The sequence below is a fragment of the Neophocaena asiaeorientalis genome, unplaced genomic scaffold (assembly GCF_003031525.2).
Source record: "Neophocaena asiaeorientalis asiaeorientalis breed wild unplaced genomic scaffold, Neophocaena_asiaeorientalis_V1.1 scaffold540, whole genome shotgun sequence".
NCBI classification, from domain to species: domain Eukaryota; kingdom Metazoa; phylum Chordata; class Mammalia; order Artiodactyla; family Phocoenidae; genus Neophocaena; species Neophocaena asiaeorientalis.
Window position 1 is genome coordinate 711,863 of NW_020172141.1, and position 24,981 is coordinate 736,843.

A 24,981-nucleotide genomic window follows, 5' to 3' on the forward strand; every position below is an offset into this window, starting at 1 on the left:
GGTGCTAGCATTGGGTCCTGGAGGCTCCCTGCTGCATCAGGTGTTTGGCCTTTGGTTGCTTCATGAGGAGGCTTTGGGGAGGGGGAGTTCCAGAGAAGGGTCTGGGGTGACAGAGGAGCTCTAGGGAACCCAGGGAAGCTAGGTTTCTCAGTAGATATGGAAGTATTTCAGTATTTTAATAACCGAATGGCTTTACTGCTGTGTGTTGTCTGAACACCATCCCTGCAGGAATCCAAGCTTGGATCAAATTCCCTCATGAAAGGTGACGATAGGAAGAAGTGCTTGAAAACAAACTTATGGTTACCAAAGGGGAAAGGGGGGGAGGGATAAATTGGGAGATTGGGGTTCACAGATACACACCACTCTGTATAAAATAGATAACCAACAAGGACCTACTGTGTGGCACAGGGAACTCTACTCAATATCTTGTAATAACCTATAATGGAGAAGAATCTAAGGAAGAATATATATATAACTGAATCACTTTGCTGTACACCTGAAATTAACACACTGTAAATCAACTATATCTTAACAAAAATTTTTTTAAAACTTTAAAAAAATTTTAAAAAGAAAATAAGATAAACAAAATGCAAAATAGGTGAATAGATTTTAATTTACAGAATAAAGACAATGTTTATTGATATGGAAAACAAAAAGTGCTGTTGGGTTCAGAGGAGAGACATATGCGTGTGGTCTGAGAGCCCTGCTTCACCTCCAGCTCTGAACCGGCTCCTGAACAAGGAGAAGGATTAGAATAAATAGAGAGCAGGGTAACTTTCAGGGTCTGGGAGCAGACTGAACAAAGGTTCCAAGATGGAGCTACACCTAGTGTACGTAGAGGGCAGTGGGTCCATCTCAGAGTGGCGTCATGGCCAAGGAAAGACAGTTCAGCGAGTGAAAGTAAATTTAAAACACCTCAGACTCTTAAATGTTCAAGAATTTTTATGGGTGCATTGAAAGAGGCTGGAAACAAACTGAATGTTCATCTGTAGGGGACTGGGTGAACGAATTAAGGTCCGTCTATAATTAAAAGTAATGATTGATAATGGGACCGTTCTTAAGATAATTTTATTTTTATGGTGGCATAAAAAACCCGCATAAAATTCACTCTCCCAGCAATTTCCAAGCGTACAGCACAACACTGTCAACCTCAGGCACATCATTGCGTGGCAGATCCCCAGAACCGTCCCCCCATCCTGCACGGTTGAAACTCTACACTCGCTGAACAACTCCCACCTGTCCCCGCTCAGCCCCTGGCAGCCACATTCTACTTTCTGTGTCTGTGAATTTGACCACTCTTGGTACCTCATGTAAGTGGAATCATGACGTATTTGTCTTTTTGTGACTGGCTTACTTCACTCAGCATAATGTCCTCAAAGAGGTTCATTCTCAAGGTAGCATGTGACAGAATTTCCTTCCTTTTTAAGACTGAATAGTATCCCATTGTATGTATATATACCACATTTTCTTTATCCCATTCATCTGTGGATGGACATTTAGGTTCCTTTCATCTCTTGGCTATTGTGGATAATGCTGCAATTTAAGATAATTTTTCTTAAAGGTTTAGAACTGTACGTATAGTATGCTACCTTTTCTGCTAAAAAAGAGAAAGGAGGGAGGGAGGAAAAACATTCATTTACAGAGTAATCCACAGGCCCAAGGAACTGGGCGACTCAGGGAGGTACAGGGATAGGTAGCTTTTTACTGTCATGCTTTTGTACTTTAAAAATTTGCACCACGTAAATGTGTTATCTGTTTTTAAAACCTAATAATAAAATAATAAGTAAATATAATAAATATAAATAAATATAATAAATAAAAATAAAACAATTTATTTTTAAAATACCTCGAGGCCTTTACTTGCGTTTCTCAAAAGCTCTAACAGCAATTCTTGGGCCATGCAACCACTGCCGTCCCATCCGCTTTTTTCACACACCCTGAAGCTGATCCAGAGCCACTTCAGGGCCCTGCACCCCTCCCACTCATGGATCAGCCCCTGGCTGCGTGCTACCTTGGTCCTAACACCTCCCGGTAAAGCGGCACTAAAGCCAAAATATCCCACCTGGATGAGAAAAGTATTCCTTGTTGGTGGGGGTGGGGGGTGGGAGGGTGATATTAACGAAGGAACGAAGCTAGAAATTTTAACTTTTCTGTCCCATTACACTAGCACAAGGTAAAAAGCAAATGCATCCAGGAAATGTTTCCAAGGGAGAATTGCCAGAATTTAGAAACCAGCCCTCCTGCTCCCTTTCTTCCTCCTCCCAGTCCCTTCATTCACTGCTGCCAGGTTCCTTTTCCTAGCGCTCTGGAACTTGGATGCTGTTTTGAAGTTTGGGGTTTTGGAGAGGGAGTGTCACCCACCCTTTCTAATCAGGTGTCCAGTCGGGTGGACCCCCAACTGGGTCCTTCCGTTGCCCACTGCCAGCTAGTGCCAAATGAAGGAAACCAGGTCCAGCAGAGCAGAAACTTTACTCTTTAATCAAGGAATGGAGAAGGGGGAAGCTCCTGCTCTGAAAACGCCACCTTCTCCCCGGGTGAGGAGAGGGGTGCCTTGTACAGAGCCCGGTGAACAACAAGGGCGGGGCGGGGCAGGAGGAGCGGGCATGCGCAGAACCTCCGTGCGTGCGTCGGGAGCGCCTCTCCTCGAGCGTCGCGACGCCTCTGCGTGTGCATGCCCCGTCGCCATCTTGGACCATTCGGCTGCCGTCAGGTACTGCGGTTTTCCTTCCTTGCCGTTTCCATAGCCTCTGCCTTAGTGTCCCTTAAGCCAGTGCAGCGGTGGGCGTAGGTAGATGGGTTGTTGAGGGCAGAAGCAGGGAGGCTGTAGGTTTGTTTCCGGTAAAAGTGTGGGTCCTTTTCCCCGTGAGAGGAGCATGGGATTTGGAGTCTGGGGGACCCGGGTTCCAGTGCTGGTTCTGTCGCGTTCGGTGGGGATGGTGTGAGCGCGCTAGCTCGCCTCTGTCAGGATCGAAGCGCCTTGTAGACTTGTCGTGAAATTTAAAATAACCGATCAGGACACTTGGAATAGAGTGTGTTAGCATCACTGAGTGCAAGCCTGTAGTGCTCGTCGCACGGCAGGCTGGTAAATCGAGAGAGGAGGTGTTGGGGCAAAGAATAGTGGCTTTAATCGGAATGCCAGCAGCCCAAGAAGATGGTGGGCTGGTAGAACCATCTTCCCTGAGGTAGAATTCAAGCTTCTTTTGTACTAAAGGCGGGGAGGAGGTGTGGCTGGTATTACAAACTTCTTGCAGCTGTTCACAAAGGTCTGGTCACAGTGTAAGCCTCCAACAGGACAATTGTTATTCTCTGTTCTGCAACTTTTTGTTGACACCTTTAAAGGTCAGGCCTGGGAGGCAAAACCTTGGGAATAGGCTGTCATGTGTGTTTCAGGCTCTAGGCAACATCCTTTTACAGAGATGCAGAGCCAGCGTGATTAAGACAGGAAACAAAGCACAACGGTTAGAGCTAAAGGAATAGATACAACGTGGAGTCAGGTTGGTTCTCTGTTAACATTAGTTGTAGGTTTTCCCTAAAGGACAAGAATTACCGTGACTCTACATCCCCCTTAAAAGCTTCCTCACTTCCTGTCACCCACTCTTGTCACTTTGCTCTAACCCAAACTCACCTCTCCCCCAAAGACTCAGCCTTTCTGCTTCTGAGGTGAGACAGGCATCCTTGCTTCTCTTTGCTCCTTCTCGATCCAAGTGGAAAACAGTCCAGTTTGAATCTGATGCCTTTAGACAAAGCCGCCATCTCCCCCCATTGCTGTGTCATAAATTGATAGCACTGCCCTCATTTCCCCACGGTTGGGTTCCTGCTCACTGTGACTGTCCCCCAGCGTTGCTCCCGTCTTAACACGTGGCTCTTTCAATAGACACGTAAGTGATCCTTCATTAACCCGGCCTCTGGGCCCCTTGAACCTTCCTCCTCCGCTGACCTTGTCGCCCTTCCTATCTTAACCACCCCTTCCCGTGCCGTTCCCAGTCCTTGCATTACCAGACCACGCCCTGGTGATCCAATTCCAGGCACCTCTTTCTCTGACCCTACTCCTGTCTTTCCGGCTCACTCTCCCCAGCAGCTCCCTGCCACAAGCCTGTGACCCTGCTGGGACCTGCAGTCCGTTGATCCTGCCGCCTGCCCTCTGTCCATCCTCCACACCCACGTCCTTCCCCCCTTACCCAGCTCAAGTGCTCCATCATTATCATCACGGCCTCTGTCTCACTTTGTCGTACGTCTTTGGCAAAACCATAAATCTGGTGAACTCCAACTCCCTGCCTACCGTATACCCGCCCTCGTGAAGCTGAGCAGAAATGTCTAGACTGCGTGTCTAGTCTTGCTATGTCCTATCCTTTTCTTCACTCGTCAGGCTCCTACCCCCACATTGCATGGAAAAGAAAGAGTTGTCAACGTCGCCAGTGACCTCTACTTGTCTGAATCACATGGCCATGTTTCAGTCTTTTTCCTGCTTGACCTGTGAGCAGCCTTTGGCACAGCTCGTGGTGACCCTGTCCTCCTGGAAGCACTTTCTTCACTTGGCTTTCAGGTCACCAGTCTTCTGGTTTCCTCCTCTCACCATCACCATTTCTTCTGTTTCCCCTGTTGGTACCACCCCAGCTTCTTGCTAACTTGCTAACATTGGAGAGCCCTTGGGCTCATTGCTTGGGCATCTTCTCTGTATATACTCAGTTCCTTGGGGGGCACTCATTCCCTTTCAGAATCTTATGAATCATCTCATCTACCTCTACCAGATTTGTTATCTCCAGACTTTTCTTCTCTGAGCTCCCAACTGCCAAATCCGACGCCTATTCAGCGTCCCCACTTAGAAGTTCAGTAGATTTATCAAATTCTAACGTGTCCAAGAACCTACTCCCAATTCTTCCCACAAGAACTTAACTCCACCGTTATTCTTCCCCACGTCAGCTATGGTGGTTCCCTTCTTCCTGTTGCCCAAGTCCCAAACCTTGGAATCATCCTGACTCCTTTTTACTCACACGACTAATCCATTAAGAAATCATTTTGGCTGAGCCTTCAAAATTTATGTAGAATTGGACCATTTCTTACTATCCCCTCTACTCTGCCCTGTGCCAAGCCACTCTCTTCTGTATTATAGCAATAACTTGCTAGCCAATCTCTTTTTCCACTTTTGCCCCCAAGAGTCTATTCTCAACTCAGTAGCTGGAGCGATCCTATTAAAAAAGATGTCAGACCATGTTGGTCCTTTGCTCACAACCCTTCAATGATTTACATTCCTCAGAGTAAAAATCAAAATCCCACAGGCAGGGCTGCATGTGATCTGACCCCTTTTACTCACCCCTACTCTTCTTGCCAATCCTGTCCCAGTTTCACTGACCTCCACACTGCTTGATCACACTAGGCATGCTCCCACCTCAGGGCCTTTGCACTGGCTGTTCCTTCTTCCCTCAATATACTTCCCCCAAGGGTCTGCACAACACTCTCCCTGTCCTCCCCAGTCTTTGTTCAAATGTTACCTTCTCATGAGATCTGCACCAATCACTCTATTTACCATTACATCACTTCCAGCCCACCTGTTTCATTTTTTTTCACAGAACTTATGGTTTACTGACTGTCTCTTCCCTAGAATATAAACTTCATCAAGTCAGGAATCTTCATCTGTTTTGGTCACTGATGTGCCTTCCAAGCACCTAGAACAGTGCTAGCATGTGGTAGACTCTTGATAGATATTCATGGAGAATATTCATTTCATAGAAAGTTCATATTCACTATTTTTCTATCACTGAAAGCCCTCCAAAATGCACCCAAGCCCACCTGCCACTTTTTCTTCAGAGAGCATATATTTCAGTTATCCTCTGAACCTCTATTGAGTGCTTCCTGTATGCCAGACCCTAGGGAGGACTGTGAGAATAAGACACAGTCCCTGCCTTTCAGATCCTAGAAGAATTCTTGTTCATCCCCTCTGCCCTGTTAGGCCTCCTGCCATGGGTCCAAGGGGTCCTTTCTTAACATGAATGTGAGTAGAGCTCAATTTGTGACATTTTATCTCTCGGCACCCCCTGTTCACCTGCTGTTGTAAGTTCTCAGTTTAGTGATTGCTTCCAGACAGACCAGGCAAGGACCATTCTCTTGGCTTCATAGGCTGGGTCCAGGCCTTCTATCTATCTCAGAGCCACATGGACTCACTGGTCGTATATGGAAACCAACCAACCATTTAAGTCCGTGTTTTCTTTTCAGTCTTTGCTAGGCAGCTCCTTATCACATTTCCTGATCATCTGTTTTTCTCTCTAGTATTTCCTTTCTATTGGTTGTGAACTTTTGACAGGCAGAGGTTCCTAGTGAGTTGCACGAATCACAACTTTTTAAGTTGCTAATGGTAGAAACCTGAATTTAAATCAGCTCAGAAAGTTGAAGAGCAGCCTGATGCAGGAGCTCAAATGATGTCATAGGACTTGGTTTTTCCTCCACCTATAAACTCTCTCTTCCCCATATTGACCATATTCGAAGGCTCCATATGGTAGCAAGTTGGCCACCAATTGTTCCAGACTCGTAGAGAGAGAAAGCTTCTCTTCCTCAAAATGTCCAGATAGAAGACTTTGGCCTGACTCTTATTGGCTCAGATTTGTTCTCATATCTACCTCTGGATCTGGAGATGAATACTAAGAGAAGAGGGACTATGTTCAGTGGCCAAAACCAACTCAGGTTCACCCTACAGATAGATTCAAGATCCTCAACTTGGCTTGCTTCTTTAAAATGCCCTCTCAGGCCACCTGTAGACAGAGGGTCATGCTTACCTGCATCTGTCCTGTTTTTTGCCTCTTGGCCTTTGTGACAGTTTCACCCGTTGATGAGGAAGGGATTCCTGCCCTAGGGTTGGGGGGTGGCCGTACACGTAACACTGGACAGATGAGACGGCCCGCAGGTTATTAGCACAGATACTCACAGTCCAGAGGAGGGAGATGCTGTGCCAGGCAGGGCCACATGGGGGCTTGCACGTGGGAACAGAGCAAATGAACAGGGGCTGTGGGAGGCAAGCTTTGTACTATCGAGTGGGTGTGGTGCCCACTGGTTCCTGTGGGGGGATGGGATCGGCTTGCGTGAATATTCCACTGGCTGGAACTGAAGCCCACTCCTCAGGGATGGGCAGCGGCCATGCCTGGTCCCCTTGATAAGCAGGGCTGCTGGACTAGGGGCCTTAGCGGCAGGAGCAGAGTGGGCAGGGAAACTGTGGATAGGCTATTCGAGGCCCTCCCGATTTTACCAGATGCCAAGGCAATACATAATGTTGGTTATTAATAATTAGGTCCTACAGAACAGGGACCTGCAAAAGGTGGTATGTAGCTCTCTCGACCTTTCTCAGAATAGTCTTTAGGGTTTCAGAAGTTGCCTGCCTTTCTTTTCTGTGCACGTCTGTCCCAGGTTGTCATCCCCATCCTGGCCAATGAGAAGAATCACCTAGACTGGCCCCACGTGGTTTGCCAAGATGTCCAGCGACACACCCACAGCCTCCAATGTGACCTCTTGGTTCTCCTTGCACAAGCGAAGGGGAAAACTTTGCTGCCTCTTCCAGTCGGCTCAGAAAAAATGGGGTTTGTGGATTCTGAAAGTGAGACCGCGTAAGTACCACCAGGCTGGCCATATGGGCCTCAGAGATGTGGGAGATGCTGGTTTATCTGAGTGTTTTCTTTACGACTTTTCTGTTCCTGACTCTGCATATCTCTTTGTTCTGCACACAAACCCACTGTTTGCCAGCATCCTCAGACTATGTTTTGTGCTGATGACTACCCTCGCCCCAGTCCGTCTGCCGGACGTCTTTTAAGGCTGTCACGCAACATGGCCTTTTTTTTGCTCAGAACTATTTCAGGGCTGAGAGTAGCCACGCTGATTTCAGTATTTCGCTTATCAGGACAGTGTCTCGCTTATCAGGACAATGTCTCATCATTGGCATAGACCCAGATCCGGTCTGGGAGACAGCACGCCTCTTCCCAGCATTTACCCAGCACACACTGTCACTGTCCAGACCCTCCTCCCCCAGGAGCTGGAGACTTTTTTCAGGTCCTGGGGATTTTTTTCCAAACAGAAACAAATCTGGCTTTGTTGAGGCTTGAGGTCCATGCCTCCTGTGCCTGGGAAGACATTAAAGCCTCATCCTCTTCTCCATGTAAGAGTGATTCCAACTATCAGCTTCCACTTACTATTCCAGGTTTGCTTCTGTCCTGTGGGGATTCTTTTCTTTTTCATTCGAGCCAGGCTATATATCTAAATGCTATTTTTTAATCATCTTCTATCCAGCATTTCTATACGTTTGTGGCAACAGGCCATCTTCCTACATGTGCTTGGTCTGCCATATTGCCGGGAGTCTCCAAATGTATTATGTCATCATTGTGTATTCAGGGCCCATGATTTTATCTGAAGAATAAGTAATGCACGGGATAGCAATGTACTTTATAATGAGTTTTTGCTGTTGGAAGTAATTTGCTACATATATAATTTGAAGCAATTTCCCGGTTAACTGTAAAACTTACTGTGGTTTAATAAAAATACACAATTTCCAAAATAAATAAATTCAAATTACCCTTTTCCTATTCCTTTTCTCTTTTAACATAATAATATTCACTGTGTGTGTGTATATAATCATTGCTGAGTTTGTCTCCCTTTGTTCAAATTTGATAATTTCCCAAAAGGTTGGATCATATTTCAGGGAGGTGAGTATCTTCTCCCTTTAATACCGTCCATAATCACTTGTGCCATATCATTGCTCAGCAAATATGAATTTAATTAAATTAAGTGAAGGTAGGTTTCTGGCATGAAAATGCAAATGACAGATTCTCTTTCTTTGTCACCCATGTCCTGGGTTCTTGGCATGAACTATTGTCAGTTCAGACTTGGTGAAAAGGCAACCAAAATGTATTTTTGATTTTTAATCCCTTCCAAACATCCTTAGTTAGTTAGTTTATTTAGAAGGTGTATGGGGGGAATGCATGGGAATTGCATTCTTCATTAGAAAAGTGAGAACAAAGGATAGTAGTGTTTGGATGTCTGATAGCTTGCCATGTGGAGGAGAAAGTAACCTATTTCCTCTTACTGCAGAGGTCAGAACTAAGACCGAATGAGGGACTGGCAGGGCGATAGATGTGGTTCAAAGTAGAGACAAACTGTCTCCCAGGGAGAGCTGATCTGAGGAATGTGCTGCCTTGTCAAGTAGGGAGCTGGCTGGCATTGGTGGGACTCAAGCAAGGGTTGGGTGACCATTTGGATGTTTTCTGTCCAGTGTATTCCTGCACTGACAGAAAGACTTGATAGGATTTGGAGTTCTTAAACTAGCCTTCAGAATATTGGCGAGCCTCTGAATCTTGAATAATTGTGTATGAGTAACTGTATACACACATGCATAAGCAGCTTGTCTGAGGAGAAGATCTGTACTTTTCACTGACTACTCGGTAGAGCCTGTTATCCAACAAAAGTTAAGAGTGCTTGGACTGGGGTTCCCTGGTGGTGCAGTGGTTGAGAGTCCTCCTGCCGATGCAGGGGACACGGGTTCGTGCCCCGGTCCGGGAGGATCCGGCATGCCGCGGAGAGGCTGGGCCCATGAGCCATGGCCACTGAGTCTGCGCGTCCGGAGCCTGTGCCCCGCAGCGGGAGAGGCCACAACAGTGAGCGGCCCGAGTAACAAAAAAAAAAAAAAAAAGAGTGCTTGGACTAAGTGGAATTTCCCACCTGTTTTTAAAAGTTTTGGGATTCTGTTTTGGGGGACACCCAGAGTTAAGCTATTTCCAGTGTCCCAGGAGATTTGTTGTATCTTTCACAGCTTGGATTCTATGGATAAGTCAGTCATGTATGCCATTGAGTCTGCAGTGATCCAGTGGAGCCATCAAGTCCAGGTGGTGCTCAAGAGGGAGTCTTCCCAGCCTCTCCTACAGGGGGAGAATCCCACCCCACAGGTGGAGTTGGAGTTCTGGAAGAGCAGGTAGGCACAGGCTCAAACCCTGGGGAGCAGATGTCTCTCAGAGGGTAATGGGCTGGGGGAGGCAGCCATTGAGTCTGGTCCCACCCCCAGGCATCTCTCATCACCCCTGGAGCAGACAGCTCAGTGTCTCTCATCACCCCTGGAGCAGACAGCTTGATGTCATTTGGGTCAATGCAGTTCTTCTTTGCACTGGGAGTTGACACTTTCCCCAAGGTTCAATACTCATGCCTCGTTTCTTGAGCTACCATCAGTGTATCTTCTGGCATTTCTTCAAAGGCTCTTTCAATTACATGTAAAATTAATTAACTCTCTTTCATATTTTCTACTGTCTACTCCCTTCTCCTTGGACAGTCAGTATGCACACACTTTTTGTAGGATCTGGAGAAAGAGACGGGTTTTGGCAGTTCACCACTGAACGGCGTCTCCTAGGTTCCAGGCAGTCATTAGTCCGTTGTCCACTGTGTCTTAGCCCCACAGGTTCCCGAAAGACCTAATTATTGCTCTTGCTCATTCCCCCTCTTCCTCTCCATTTCCGTGCTCCTATTTATCATTGTGCTGATTAATCTTTTACTCAACAGGAGACAGACAGATGTTTGAGGCAGGTGTCCCTGTCCTTGCATGTCATGTGACCAGGCATGCCTGTAGGGCTCCAGTCCCACTTGCACCCCGTGCTGAGATGCCCCATCCTCTTGCCTGGTTTCTGATCATTCTGCTGACCTACTGCGGGGCCCTCCTCCAGCAGCCTTACCCTGACACCTCTCTCACCCCACCCCAAACCTGCCTGCAAGAGCCAGTGACCTCCAGCTACCAAGCTTTTGAGCCACCAGATGGTCACAGCAGTGTTCCCTGCTGCTACCTCCTCTAGCTGCCCCTCTGAACCTGTGTTCCACACTCAGGCTTTGGTCCTCACTGTTCTGAGAACAGAGGCCTCTGCGGAAGCACCCTGAGGCAGGCTTCCTCTCTCTATCTGAGGGTGGGTCATCGCAGCGTGACTTGTGTTTCCTGATGTTCACCTGGGTTCACTCTTCTCCTGGTGCTGCAGGTCTGAGGATCTGGAATACATTTATAATCAACTGAGAACGATAAAGGTGAGGGGCATGGCGGGGCTTCTGGACAAGCTTCAGAGCAGCTACTTCCCAGCTTTCCAAGCCATGTTCAGAGATGTTGTAGCAGGTGAGGACCCGCAAGTATTTTCATAAATTGACTCAAATTTCGTATTTATGCTGAATTATCTTCCTCTCTGATCTCAGCAGCTTCCAGTCCTTATAGACTCCAACCTGAGACAGTGTAGCACAGAGGCAAGAAGGCCAAATGCAGAGGCAGGGAAGCAGCTGCCCTGTGCTCTGTCTGCATTTCCAGCGCTTTGTGCCCTTGACAGAGTCGCCTCACCTCTCTGAGCTTTCGAGTGTGCCATGGAACAGCGCACACACTTCCCACCTGCTTCCCTGGGCTGCTGTAAGGTGGGGTAGGCGGAAGTTCCTTACTGACTCTACCACACTGGCAAATGCGCTTTGTGATCCCCCATCTCTGCAATTTACCTCCTTCCACCCCCTGGCTCTTCGGAAAGTCTCTGTTCCATTTCTAGCTCCATTCTGCCTTTTTTGCGCCTGTCAGATGGGACTGCAATATCCTGGCCATCTGAGCACCAGACAAGATTGGCCCTTGTCAAAACTGCAAATCTAGCAAAGTCTATAATTAGAAAGAGGTAAAATTTTTAGGGCTCCCTCTCTCCTCATCAGTGCACTTTGCTTCTTTCCTTTCTCCTATCACAACTCCTCCCAGCTCTTCAGTATTGTAGGTCAGAATGTGCTTTTAAAGGTGTTTGCAATTTCATATGATTTAAGCTTAACCCAAGCAGTGATTTTCAAACACTTTTTCTCTATCAGAACTTTCCTTCAATGCAATCTCCTGTGTGAGTCCAAAATTTAAAACTTGCCAAGGTGTATTTGCTCTGCTATAGAGGGAGTGTCCTGTGTCCAGAGCCCATTGATGGATCCCCTGTCCCACCTTCTCCCATAGGGTTTGGAAACCACTCAGATAAAGGAATGAAAGTTCCAGTGGTGGAGTTTCTTACATGTGCTTTATAACAAAGAAGAACTGGCTTAAGTAGCTGGTCTTTGAGGTCCTTCCAGGCCCTAAAATCTCATCCCGGAGGCTGCTCTGCCAGCATCTAGAGCTGGCTTGGAATGGGGTCCCTGTTGGGGTCTCAGTTTATTGCTTCTGTGAGAGATTTTGTGTGCCAGAGGAATCAACTGTTATTCCCAATTTATACTCCAATTCAAATGAGATGGTGTCCCCAAAAGTGATATGTGTACCAGTGCTGGTGTGAGAGATGGTTGTGGGAGATGTATGGACAGGTGTATTTTAAAATGTGCTAACGGGTAACTTTTTTTGGCACATGATACAAGTTTTCCATTTATAGTAGAGATTTAAAGAGATTTTCATTTTATATGATTTTATTTAGGCTAAAATGAGAGTCAATTTAGAGAAAAGTATGAAGTAATACTACAGGTTGTAGGCAGTCATGACAAATATCATAAAGGAGGTATGCAAAGGACTGAAATTTGAGGCCCTGAAATAAAACATATAGTAAAAGTATATTTATGAGTTGGTTATTTAGAGCCCCAAATATATTTTTCACATTAATAGGTTAATAGAGTATAATCATTCACATTGATTAATAGTTATAAAAGATTCGGTTCCCCAGGCCAGCTTCTAAAAGTTGTTTGCAGCAGAGTATAGGACAGCAATGAAAAGAAGTTAGAAACAACAATATCATCATAGTAGTCCCAGAGAAACACCACTGTAAAAATAGAAATCCTTGAAATATATAACTCAATCCCGATGATGGAAGAAAAGAAATTTTGATTAGAGTTGCCAGGTAGAGACTTGGTCAGAAATATTGGTGGGGTCTATGGAGAATAAAAATACTTTAGAAGCTTGCAACTGATTTTCTCATTTCAGAGCATCTGTCTTTATTCTGCACAGATATACTATGTGCATTGTTCTTATCAGCCACAATCAGGGTAGTTCTTTGGCTTACAGATGGATGGAAGAGAAGGAGAGGAAAAGAGATAGTCCTGGATTAGTGGGCACGTGGGACGTAAAGAAGGAGGTTAAAAGGATGTAGGCAAATGTGTGGGAGCAAGATTGTCTGAAGTGGAATTGACTGGGCAACGAAGAACCTTGGAAGTAAAGATACACTGGAGGGGAAAGGACCAGGGCAGTAAAGATACGCTGGAGGGGAAAGGACCAGGGCAGTAAAGACTAAGTGGGGAGTTCTCGCCTCTGGCCACTAGGGAACAGGGTCGGCACAGGACGGCCCAGTTGCCAGTCCAGGATATTTGTAGGCGGATGTGTGTGGAGAGTAGTAAAGGCCAGGGGTTCTCTGGAGCTGATGTGGACTGGCTCACAGTTTCTCAAGAGAGCCCACTGTACACAACCCTTTTCAAAGCGCCCTCCCTAGCACTCAGTGACTGCAGGTTAGTAGCTTGAGATCAGACATGGTGGGAAGATTGGGAGTATTTACACCCCAGAAACTGGCAAATGCTAAAGGCTTTTGAGATCAAGGCTTTTGTCCCAGAAGGGCTTGTTGTTAAAGATTTATCAGCAAACCACACATATCCCTGTGCAGCTGGGGTTTATGTTTGAATTTTGTTTTGTTTTGTTTTGTTCTGGTCGTACTGTGCAGCTTGTGGGATCTTAGGTCCCCAGCCAGGGATTGAACCCAGGCCCCCTGCAATGGAAGCATGGAGTCCTAACCACTGGACCTCGGGGGAAGTCCCTATATTTGCATTTTTTAAAAGCTGTGCGCCTAACTCTGTTCATCTCTGACTTCATTTGGCTTGTGAGCCAAGGTGATTACACCCTGGAATAGATGAGCTGGGCCTCAAACGTTAAAAATCAGGGGCATGCCGATTTGTATGATTAAAGGAGATTTTGCTTATTAAAAAATATAACATAAAAAGGAAGCTCCTCTGGCACAATGGTCTCAGTTTCTCTTCCCTCGAGGCCCATGTGAAAGCCCGAGAGTGTGCTCATTGGAGTGGCTGTTGGATTCTGACACCCCCCCACCCCACAGTGGTTCTGATACTTCCATCAGCTCCCCCATTTAAGAATCGCTGCTCTAATCAATTTACCATGACTTCTGACTTTCAAATATTGGATTCACATAGTCCTTCCCACAAGTCCATTTGGGATATAAAGTACACCACCCTCAAACGTTGAGCTCTTAAAAATCAGGGGCATGCCGATTTGTATGATTAAAGGAGATTTTGCTTATTAAAAAATATAACATAAAAAGGAAGCTCCTCTGGCACAATGGTCTCAGTTTCTCTTCCCTCGAGGCCCATGTGAAAGCCCGAGAGTGTGCTCATTGGAGTGGCTGTTGGATTCTGACACCCCCCCACCCCACAGTGGTTCTGATACTTCCATCAGCTCCCCCATTTAAGAATCGCTGCTCTAATCAATTTACCATGACTTCTGACTTTCAAATATTGGATTCACATAGTCCTTCCCACAAGTCCATTTGGGATATAAAGTACACCTCTCAAACTCCTGTGTGTAGTGAGCCCCACAGCCATCAAGCCAGGGCTTCAACACGATAAGCTTGGGGTATAATCTTCCTTTTACTCAGCTGAGGAGGGGTGGTCGATTCACAGTCTAGGCAAGTTATTTAGATCTTAATGTCTTTCCTTATAAAGTGGAGTAGTAAATCTACCTCACAGGGTTTTCTATGAGTTGGTATATGTCTCGTGAGTTGGACAGTGCCTGGCATATGGAAACTGCTTACTAAATACAGTAATATATATTTTTTGAGTTTCCTTTAGGATGAATGCAGAGCTTCATCCACATAATATAACCCAAGACCATCTGCTGTCACATGACAGTGCCTGGTTATCTGCCCAGGAGAGAACCAGCCTTTATAAACCCTCCCTTCCCGTTCAGTTTGTTCAGTGGACTTTTGCATTCCCTGTAAGTGGCTCTGCAGAATTAGTGCCCAGAGTTACTGGTTTTCCCAGTTTCCCCTCTCAGCCGCCGCAGGATGGCTGGTGGAAGCCGCTCTCTTTCCTTGCCTGCACTCAAAGGAAATGGCAGGAGATTTCCCGGCTTTGAATACCAGCAGAACCTTTCCATAATCAGCCTGGGCTATTTCTGTATTCCCTGTGACTTCTCCTCTGTAAGAGCTTCATGAGATTCTTTATTAGCAAATACTTATCAGAGACATTACCATGTATGGAACGCCTGCTTTGGTCCAGGCACTGAGCTAGCTGTATATGAAGATTCTGTGTGTGCTGCCCTCAGACCTTCATGAGAAACCTTTAAATTAGTTACTGTTCAGCCTGTTGTTGAGGTTCAGAGAGGTTAAACATGCCCAAGGTCATACATTTGATGTATCGGCATTTGAAGGCAGATCTCTCTGACTCTAAAACCTGTCCTCTGTCATCTGTCTTGTATTGCCTTGGAGTTAACAGCAGCAAAGGAAACAGCAAACAGTTACTGAGCGTCTTCTACACGCAGAGCACCAGACTGGGGCTGGGAGGACCAGGAAGAGGTCCAGATACAGGACTTCTATAAGAGAGCCTCCTCAGACCACTATTCCAGCTGCCCAGGTTCTTCTGTTTTCAGTGTTTCCTCATAAGAGCTAGAAAGTTTTCAGGGACCAGCCCTCTCTGCTCCCTTAGTGCAGGAAGAGATCACAACCATTGCTTTCCAGATCCTTCACTCCCAGGCCCCAGGGCTTCGCTCCGTGGGTGTGAGCCTCAAGCCAGGAAGGTGACCATCGTCTCCAATTCCTTCCAGCTCTGATGGAAGCACGGGACATCCACACGCACCTGGTGCCGCTGCACCGCCACCTGGAAACGCTCGAGAGCCTGGAGTTTCCTGAGGTGAAGCCACGGCTGTGGCCTCTGCTGCACGTGGTCTGCCTGATCTGGGCCACGTGTGAGCTGTACCGCTGCCCTGGGCGCCTGATGGTGCTGCTGCAGGAGATCTGCAACCTTCTGGTCCAGCAGGTTTGCGCCCAGGATTCCCCAACCTCTTGCTGGATGGCTCCGAGTCATGAGAAGAGTAAAGTGTCCATTGTTCTCAGGGCAGGGAAATAATTAGGGTCCAAAGGGCTCTCAGACTTGAATTGTTTTATCATCACAGCCAGTAACTCACAAAGGTGTTCTCAGTCCTGCTGGGATCCTTGGGAGGACCCGGGTCAGGCGCAGGGTGGGGGTGGTAAATTTCAGCCTCCTTAAGGATCTTAATGGCCTGGTATTAGGTCAGTAGCAAAGCCCAGCAGCTAAGAATGCTGCTTCTGGAGTCAGGTGTCCCTGTGCCACATCCCGCATCACTACTTGTCAGCTATATGTGCCTGGGTGAGTCTCTCACCTGCCCTGTGCCTCGCTCTCCCTCTGTGCAAGGGTGGGAAGAAGAGGACCTGCCTCGGAGAGTTGCTGGGTGGCTGTGAGGCTCCAGTGTGATCCCGTATGGAAAGGCTCACATCATGCCCCCACGTGCTAAGAACTCACTGCCCGTGAGCTATGTAGAAACAGCTTCTTGGCTCACACGCTCTGTGCTCCTTAGGGACCCATGTAGCACCAACCAGGGCAGCGTAAACCTTGAGGAGGGCACCTGTAAACAGAATGAGGCCTTTAACAAGGTTTGGGTGATCAGCCCCCCAGATTGGCTCACATCTGTGGAGCACTTGAAGGCTACAAAGTGCTGTGACATCCCCGTCATTTGTGCATGAACCCTGCAAGGTGGGCGGGGAGAACCTTGTTAATTTACTATTATTATTTAACGATGAGGGCTACAGCTCAGGGAGTTTAACTGAGTCACCAAAGGTCACCCAACCCAGGACCGGAAGCTAATTGTTTGACTCCTAGACCAGCGATGTTCTATCACTGCATGTTTGTCAGCCAGGACTCTTAACGATTGAAAGTCTAAGAAAACCCCACCCAAACGAGCATCAACAAAAAGAGAACTTATTGGCTCATTTATCTCAGAAGTCCAAGGAAAGGTTGGCTTCAGCCCTGGGTTTCAATGAGGCCTGGATGAGGTCACCAGGACCCAGTTATTTTGGCCCCTCGTGGTGAAGATAGCTGTCCAGTGGATTCAGACTCACAGCTTTCCAGGTTCAAGCCTCTGGTTCAAAGAATTTGTGCACTCGAATTATTTACTATAGAAAGCCAATGAGTCACAACGAAACACCTGGAAAGGACACCTGCCCAGCCCCAGCTAGCCCAAGGAAAGTCTCACTGTGTTTCCTTGTCTCTGGTTGGTCACTTGCAATCACTGACTATGGCTTGAACCCAGGTTCCAGTCTACCTGTGGAACTGAGGATGGGGTCCGACGTTTCCTATATTAGACTTCTGAAAAACGTTGGTTGGGCAGTTACTCAGTTGAGAGCTGTGGGCTGGGCAGAGTTGTGGGCCGTCCTGTACCTGTAGCCAGGCTTAGTGCCACTAACCTGTCTGCCCTCCAGGCCTCTAATTATCTCAGCCCAGAAGACCTCCTGAGAAGTGAGGTGGAAGAAAGTCAGAGAAAACTGCAAGTGGTCGTGGACACCTTGAGCTTCTTCAAGCTGGTGTTTCAGGACAGAAGGGAGAATCTCCATTCTTACTTCAAAGAGAACCAGGAAGTCCGGGAGTGGGATTTCCAGTCCTCTGTGGTCTTCGTGCGATTGGATGGCTTCCTGGGGCGACTGGGCATGGTGCAGGTAAGTGTTCTCATTCCTGTCAGGCCCCCGGCTCCATGCAGGAGGGAGCCGTCCAGGGATCCAAAAAGTAACAGCCTTAACAAAGAATGAAGTCATGCCATTCGCAGCAACATGCAGGGACCTAGAGGTTATCATAGGAAGTGAAGTAAATCAGACAGAGAAAGACAAATATGTGATATCATTTACATGTGGAATCTAAAAGAAATGGTACAAATGAACTTATTTACACAACAGAAATAGACCCAGGGACATAGAAAACAAACTCGTGGTTAACAAAGGGTGGGGGAGGGATAAATTAGGAGTTTGGGATGAACATACATACACTACTATATATAAAATAGATGATCAACAAGGACCTACTGTACAGCACAGGGAACTCTGCTCAATATGTTGTAATAACCTATATGGAAAAAAATCTGAAAAAGAATGGATATATGTATAACAATCACTTTGCTGTACACCTGAAACTAACACAACATTGTAAATCAGCTGTACTTCAATTTTTTAAAAAAGTGTAGTATTTAAGATTTCAAAAAAAAAAAGTGAGGAAGAAACCTGAACATTTATCAAATGAATTAATTTAAAAAAATGTTTTAAATTTACTTATTTATTTGGTTGCACCAGGTCTTAGTTGTGGCAGGTGGGCTTCTTAGTTGTGGCATGTGAACTCTTAGTTGCATGATGCATGTGGGATCTAGTTCCCTGACCAGGGAACGAACCTGGGCCCCCAGCATTGGGAGTGTGGAGTCTTATCCACTGCATCACCAGAGAAGTCCCCAAATGAATTAATTTTTAAGACTAGCTGCCTTTCAAGATGTAAGTGGAAATCCTATTTTATTCTCTAATGGCAATTAAGTTTTCTTTTATCTCCTTTTCATTACATTTTGTGTATGGAGAATGCACTAAGAGAATTATAATGTATCTGCAATTCCCATGCTGTATTATTAGATAAAAAATTTGGCCTTTCTTTTCTTTATTCCATGTTTGTGTCTGCCTATAGGATGACCAAATAAAAAATGAAAAAGTAAAAAACAAAAAACAGAGTAAGAAAAGGTCCAAGACAACATGGTGGTTGCCCCACCCCCCACTCCCCATTGGCTGGAAAAACCCATGATTCAACAACTATTTTGATTGGTCATCATGTAATGGTAGTTTTACCGTACTAGAAGTTTAGGAAATTCTGATCATAGACTCAGAAAGAAGGCCGAAGGAATCAATCGACAAATACAGTTGTTTTTCAAATTACCCATAATCTTCTTGCTAGAAATCTCATGCAAAATACCAGCGAGCTGACTGGATGCAGCTGGCCATTCCCACAAAGCCACTGCTTTGAACTCTACTCTCCCACCCTCAAGGTTGCTCTGAAAACTACAAGACTAGCATGAATCCCTGTGCAAAAGAAATACGACTTTTGCTCAAAGCTGTGGCTCCCCTCCAGCAGTTGTTTAAAAGTTAATATGAATGTTAGTTTAAGGACCAAGGTGAGAAAGCATAAGGCTTTCTCTTTTGATTGTTTTAGAGTTTAGTGTGGTTAATAGGTGTTTTCACACTTTGCAACTCTGTGTTTACTGATTGAACTTTGCAGGGAGAGTAGTGGGCATAATAAAACAAAATAAATACTTGTCCTAAAACTAATTTGGGAAATTCAGGGTCAAGTTCAAGATTAAGACAATAGCAGTCAGGACTGAGAAGGAATCAGAATCATGTTTCTAGCCATGATCAGCAGAGATTTGGGGAAAAGAGAGGGGCTGTATTGGGGGAGGCTGTGATAAGTGGCACAAACCATGGGATTGTGAGGATAGGAGAGAGTGAAATTGAATCTGTTCATTCCAGCTTAAAAAGCATCGGTCCAGCACTGCCATGCACTAGGCACCATGCACCAGGCACTGAGCTGGGACCTGGAGGTAGGACGGTGTCTGGGGTACAGCTTTGCTTGTAAGAAGCCCATGGACCAGTAGCCATGGCCCAGGAGAAGATAGAGGCAGATGGAGGAGATCCAGGGATGCAAAGACACAGAATCAGGAAGTTTCACTGAGGCATATTAAGTGCCATGAAAAAACAAAATTGGCATGTTATTGGGAGCAAGAAGGAGGGGTCTCTAACCTAGAGAAGGTCTGAGAGGGTGGGAGCACAAGAGGAAATAAATTTCAAAACTGCAGTAGGAATTCTCCAGGGAACGAAGACGGGAGAGGGAATAGAAACAGACAAAATGTATAAGCGAGAAAGCGAGACGAAAGGCTCACCTTAAATCCTTCACCGGGATCACAGAGAGTATAAATAATTGATATCTAGCTTTATCCTAAATGGGTCCTTTTTCCGCAGCCTTTTCTACCGTGGCTCTTGAGGAGCAGCCTCCCCTCTCCTCCCCCTCCACTCCGTCCCTTCCTCTCCGGCACCAGCCAGAGGTGACAGACACTCTCCTGCTGCACCCTGCCCCTGGCCGCCAGGGTGAACGTGGCAGACAACTGCCTTTTTACTGTGTGCGGGCTGTCCAGCCTTGAGAGTGGTCCTCACCCGGAGGCCAGGAAGCAACGCTCAGTTCTGCAAGGCTGTTGGGCTGCGCTCGGCGCTGCACACATGCTAATGATGGGACTTTGCATATAGACAGCTATCCTAACGCTGGGGCGCCTAATCTGCTGGGTTTATTCAGTAAAAATAAGCAGCCTAGGCCACCAGTCTCCCTGGAGTCATTGCCCTCACAATAGCCTGCTCTCAGGCTGCTTTTTCTTTCTGAGTCAAGGGCACAGGTGCATAAAAAGAAGTTGCCCCAGTTTAATTAGAAGATGAGTTGAGTGTCACCTGCTCTGTCTTCCTGCTCCTTCCCCTCTTCCATTTTCGGTCCCTGGCTCTGCTTCACTTCTCTGCTTCTTTTCTCCACCGATTTCCCCTCTGCCTCCCTTTTCCCTCTTCCTTCCCTTTCTGCTGGTCTCCCTTCCCCTTCCCTGTTTTCCTCTCTCTCTCTTTCAGTTTCTCTTGGCTCTTTGTACACCCTACATTTACCTGATTCTCCCTTTTCCCATGGCTGCTCCTTTCCCTTGTCCTGGTGTTTCTCCCCTTTCATCTTTCATCTCCCAGACACTTGCTCAGACTCACCCCCTGGCCCCCGGCTCCCTCGTCTCTTCCCCACTCAGCTCAGTGCAGTGGGACACAGACTTATCGATCTGCTCCAGGCATATTTCATGTTGCCCTTTAGTTAACATTCTGTGTATCTCTGTGATGGATGCCTGTTTGAAATGAGATTAATCTACTTCTCTCCAGCAAGAATTAGCATGAACCCGGCCTTATACATCGTGCCGTTCTGTACACTTTGTGGCCCCCGAGATGTTAATAAAATGACATCAGCGCGTTTCCCTCTCTGCCTGCTCGTGTCCAGGGTTAAGTTGTTTAGGGCTAGTTTTTAGTCTTCATCGCTCTCTCTCATTTTTTTCTCTCTGATTTGTGTGGCTTTTTTCCTTTTGCTCTTTTGCTCTTGCTCTTTGAAACAAGAAAGTTTTATTGTGCCGATTGATGCTTCCCCTCTGGGCACCTGCTAAGTGAAGGTGGGGGCAGGGCCTGCTTGGCTGGAGGTGCTGTCCGCCTGCAGGTCTGTCTGCAGCGGTGCGGAGTAATTGCCTTCGCCGCAAACCGCGGTCCTCCTCCTCCTCCTCTTCCTGCTCCTCTCCATCCCCATGATGCAGCTCGTCTCTTAGCATGCCAGCCCTTGGGAGGGAAAGGAAGGATAGACCAAGAAAGAACTAACAACTTTCAATAGCCTGTCTCGTGCCAGAACTGCAGCCTTAAAACCTTCGTAAGAGCTAGATATAAGAACCTTTACTTTAACAAATGAGCACCATTAAGTTTGACACATAAATGAACTTGCCCAAAGTCACAGGCTCAGCGAGGTTTACCTGGGATTGGTACCCGGTACCCAGGGGAACAGGGTTCCCAAGTACTGTCTTTCCACCAAACTCAGCCATCTCCCAGCGATTCTAAAGGTCTCTTCCCCTCCCTCCCTCCTCCCTCCTCCCTCCCTTTTGAGGGTCCCACACTGGTTTTGTGGTTTTCTTCTGTCCTGACACACTCTATCCTGCATTTGCACACACTATTTTTACCACATGATTTCTAGGTCTTTTTTTCTGAATAAGTCATTTGGGTAAAATTATAATTCCCATTCCATGAAAGGGCCTTACTAAGGAAATCCCAAAAGTATATAAAATCTTTGCAATTTGAAGCAACAGTCAAAAATCAAAGGGGAAGAGAGTCTTCAGCTGCCTCTTGATTCCTACCCTCACCCTGCCTTCCTGCTCCATGCTTCAGTGCGCTTGCACTCACACACACACATTAAACACACACACATTATACACACCACACAGAGACGCACACAGCGCTACACATACATACACACATTATACACCACACACATTATACACACCACACAGAGACGCACACAGTGCTACACATACACACATTATACACCACACACATTATACACACCACACAGAGACACACACAGCGCTACACATACACACACACATTATACACACCACACAGAGACGCACACAGCGCTACACATACACACACTATACACCACACACATTATACACACCACACAGAGACACACACACAGCTACACATACACACACACATACATTATACACACCACACAGAGACGCACACAGTGCTACACATACACACATTATACACCACACACATTATACACACCACACAGAGACACACACAGCGCTACACATACACACATTATACACAGAGACGCACACAGTGCTACACATACACACATTATACGCCACACACATTATACTCACCACACAGAGACGCACACAGTGCTACACATATATACACACATCATACACACCACACAGAGACGCACACAGTGCTACACATATATACACACATCATACACACCACACAGAGACGCACACAGTGCTACACATATATACACACATCATACACACCACACAGAGACGCACACAGTGCTACACATATATACACACATCATACACACCACACAGAGACGCACACAGTGCTACACATATATACACACATCATACACACCACACAGAGACGCACACAGTGCTACACATATATACACACATCATACACACCACACAGAGACGCACACAGTGCTACACATATATACACACATCATACACACCACACAGAGACGCACACAGTGCTACACATATATACACACATCATACACACCACACAGAGACGCACACAGTGCTACACATATATACACACATCATACACACCACACAGAGACGCACACAGTGCTACACATATATACACACATCATACACACCACACAGAGACGCACACAGTGCTACACATATATACACACATCATACACACCACACAGAGACGCACACAGTGCTACACATATATACACACATCATACACACCACACAGAGACGCACACAGTGCTACACATATATACACACATCATACACACCACACAGAGACGCACACAGTGCTACACATATATACACACATCATACACACCACACAGAGACGCACACAGTGCTACACATACACACACACATTAAACACACACACCACACAGACGCACACAGCGCTACACATATATACACACATCATACACACCACACAGAGACGCACACAGCGCTACACATATACACACACATTAAACACACATTATACACACCACACAGAGACGCACACAGCGCTACACATACATACACACATTATACACACACACATTATACACACCACACAGAGACGCACACAGCGCTACACATACATACACACATTATACACACACACATTATACACACCGCACAGAGACGCACACAGCGCTACACATACATACACATTAAACACACACACATTATACACACCACACAGAGATGCACACAGCGCTACACATACACACACACATTAAACACACACACATTATACACACCACACAGAGACGCACACAGCGCTACACATACACACACACATTATACACCACACACATTATACACACATACACACCACACAGAGACGCACACAGCGCTACACATATACACACACATTAAACACACATTATACACACCACACAGAGATGCACACAGCGCTACACCTACACACACACATTAAACACACACACATTATACACACCGCACAGAGACGCACACAGCGCTACACATATACACACACATTAAACACACATTATACACACCACACAGAGATGCACACAGCGCTACACCTACACACACACATTAAACACACACACATTATACACACCGCACAGAGACGCACACAGCGCTACACATATACACACACATTAAACACACATTATACACACCACACAGAGATGCACACAGCGCTACACCTACACACACACATTAAACACACACACATTATACACACCGCACAGAGACGCACACAGCGCTACACATATACACACACATTAAACACACATTATACACACCACACAGAGATGCACACAGCGCTACACCTACACACACACATTAAACACACACACATTATACACACCGCACAGAGACGCACACAGCGCTACACATATACACACACATTAAACACACATTATACACACCACACAGAGATGCACACAGCGCTACACCTACACACACACATTAAACACACACACATTATACACACCACACAGAGACACACACAGCGCTACACATACATACACATTAAACACACATACACACCACAGAGCTGCACACAGCGCTACACATACATACACACATTATACACACACACATTATACACACCACACAGAGACGCACACAGCGCTACACATACACCACACTCACACATACCACACATATTGTGCATACACAGACGCAGTCACACACTGAACCCACGGACATACGTACACTGTGCACACACCGCATATGACACGTGGACACGTCACACAGTTCATTTCTGTGTCATAGTATTGCAGATTCTGCAGGTGCCCTGTTTATGTTTCTCCCCGAAGCCTCTTCCCTCAAACAATGTAGTAAGTAAGCAGCTTGGAGAGAACCCCCATTTCTTTCATTGTCAAATTGCCATAAAGCTGTGATTCACTTGGAGACAAGATGATTTCCTGCTGAGGCTTCATGCGCGGTGATTAGCGGGCAGATACGTAATAAACTGACCGAATCTACAGCGCTTTTCCTTTGCTCTTTCCTCAGTCTCCAGCCCTTTCACTGCCTCTTTTCATTCTGGCCTAATTGGGCCGCTTCCGTTTTAGCCTGGCCTGAGCCCTCGGTCACGTAGGACATTAGCCGCATGAGGTCGGCCTCCCTCAGAAGGTGAAGAAAACTGTTTCCCAATGACCTTTGAGATTTTCATCTATGAATGTCTGCTTTGTGCT

General features: G+C 46.4%; 1 protein-coding gene across 1 annotated transcript in view; it reads left to right on the forward strand.

The window, feature by feature from the left end:
* Positions 1-24,981, forward strand: part of DNAH9 (dynein axonemal heavy chain 9) — a 301,303-nt gene that overhangs the window by 1,793 nt on the left and 274,529 nt on the right. Inside the window, exons 3-7 of the mRNA XM_024752602.1 lie at positions 7,393-7,589; positions 9,782-9,940; positions 10,983-11,113; positions 15,743-15,954; positions 17,415-17,648. Coding sequence (XP_024608370.1) covers positions 7,393-7,589; positions 9,782-9,940; positions 10,983-11,113; positions 15,743-15,954; positions 17,415-17,648 — 933 coding nt within the window. The remainder of the gene's footprint in view (positions 1-7,392; positions 7,590-9,781; positions 9,941-10,982; positions 11,114-15,742; positions 15,955-17,414; positions 17,649-24,981) is intronic.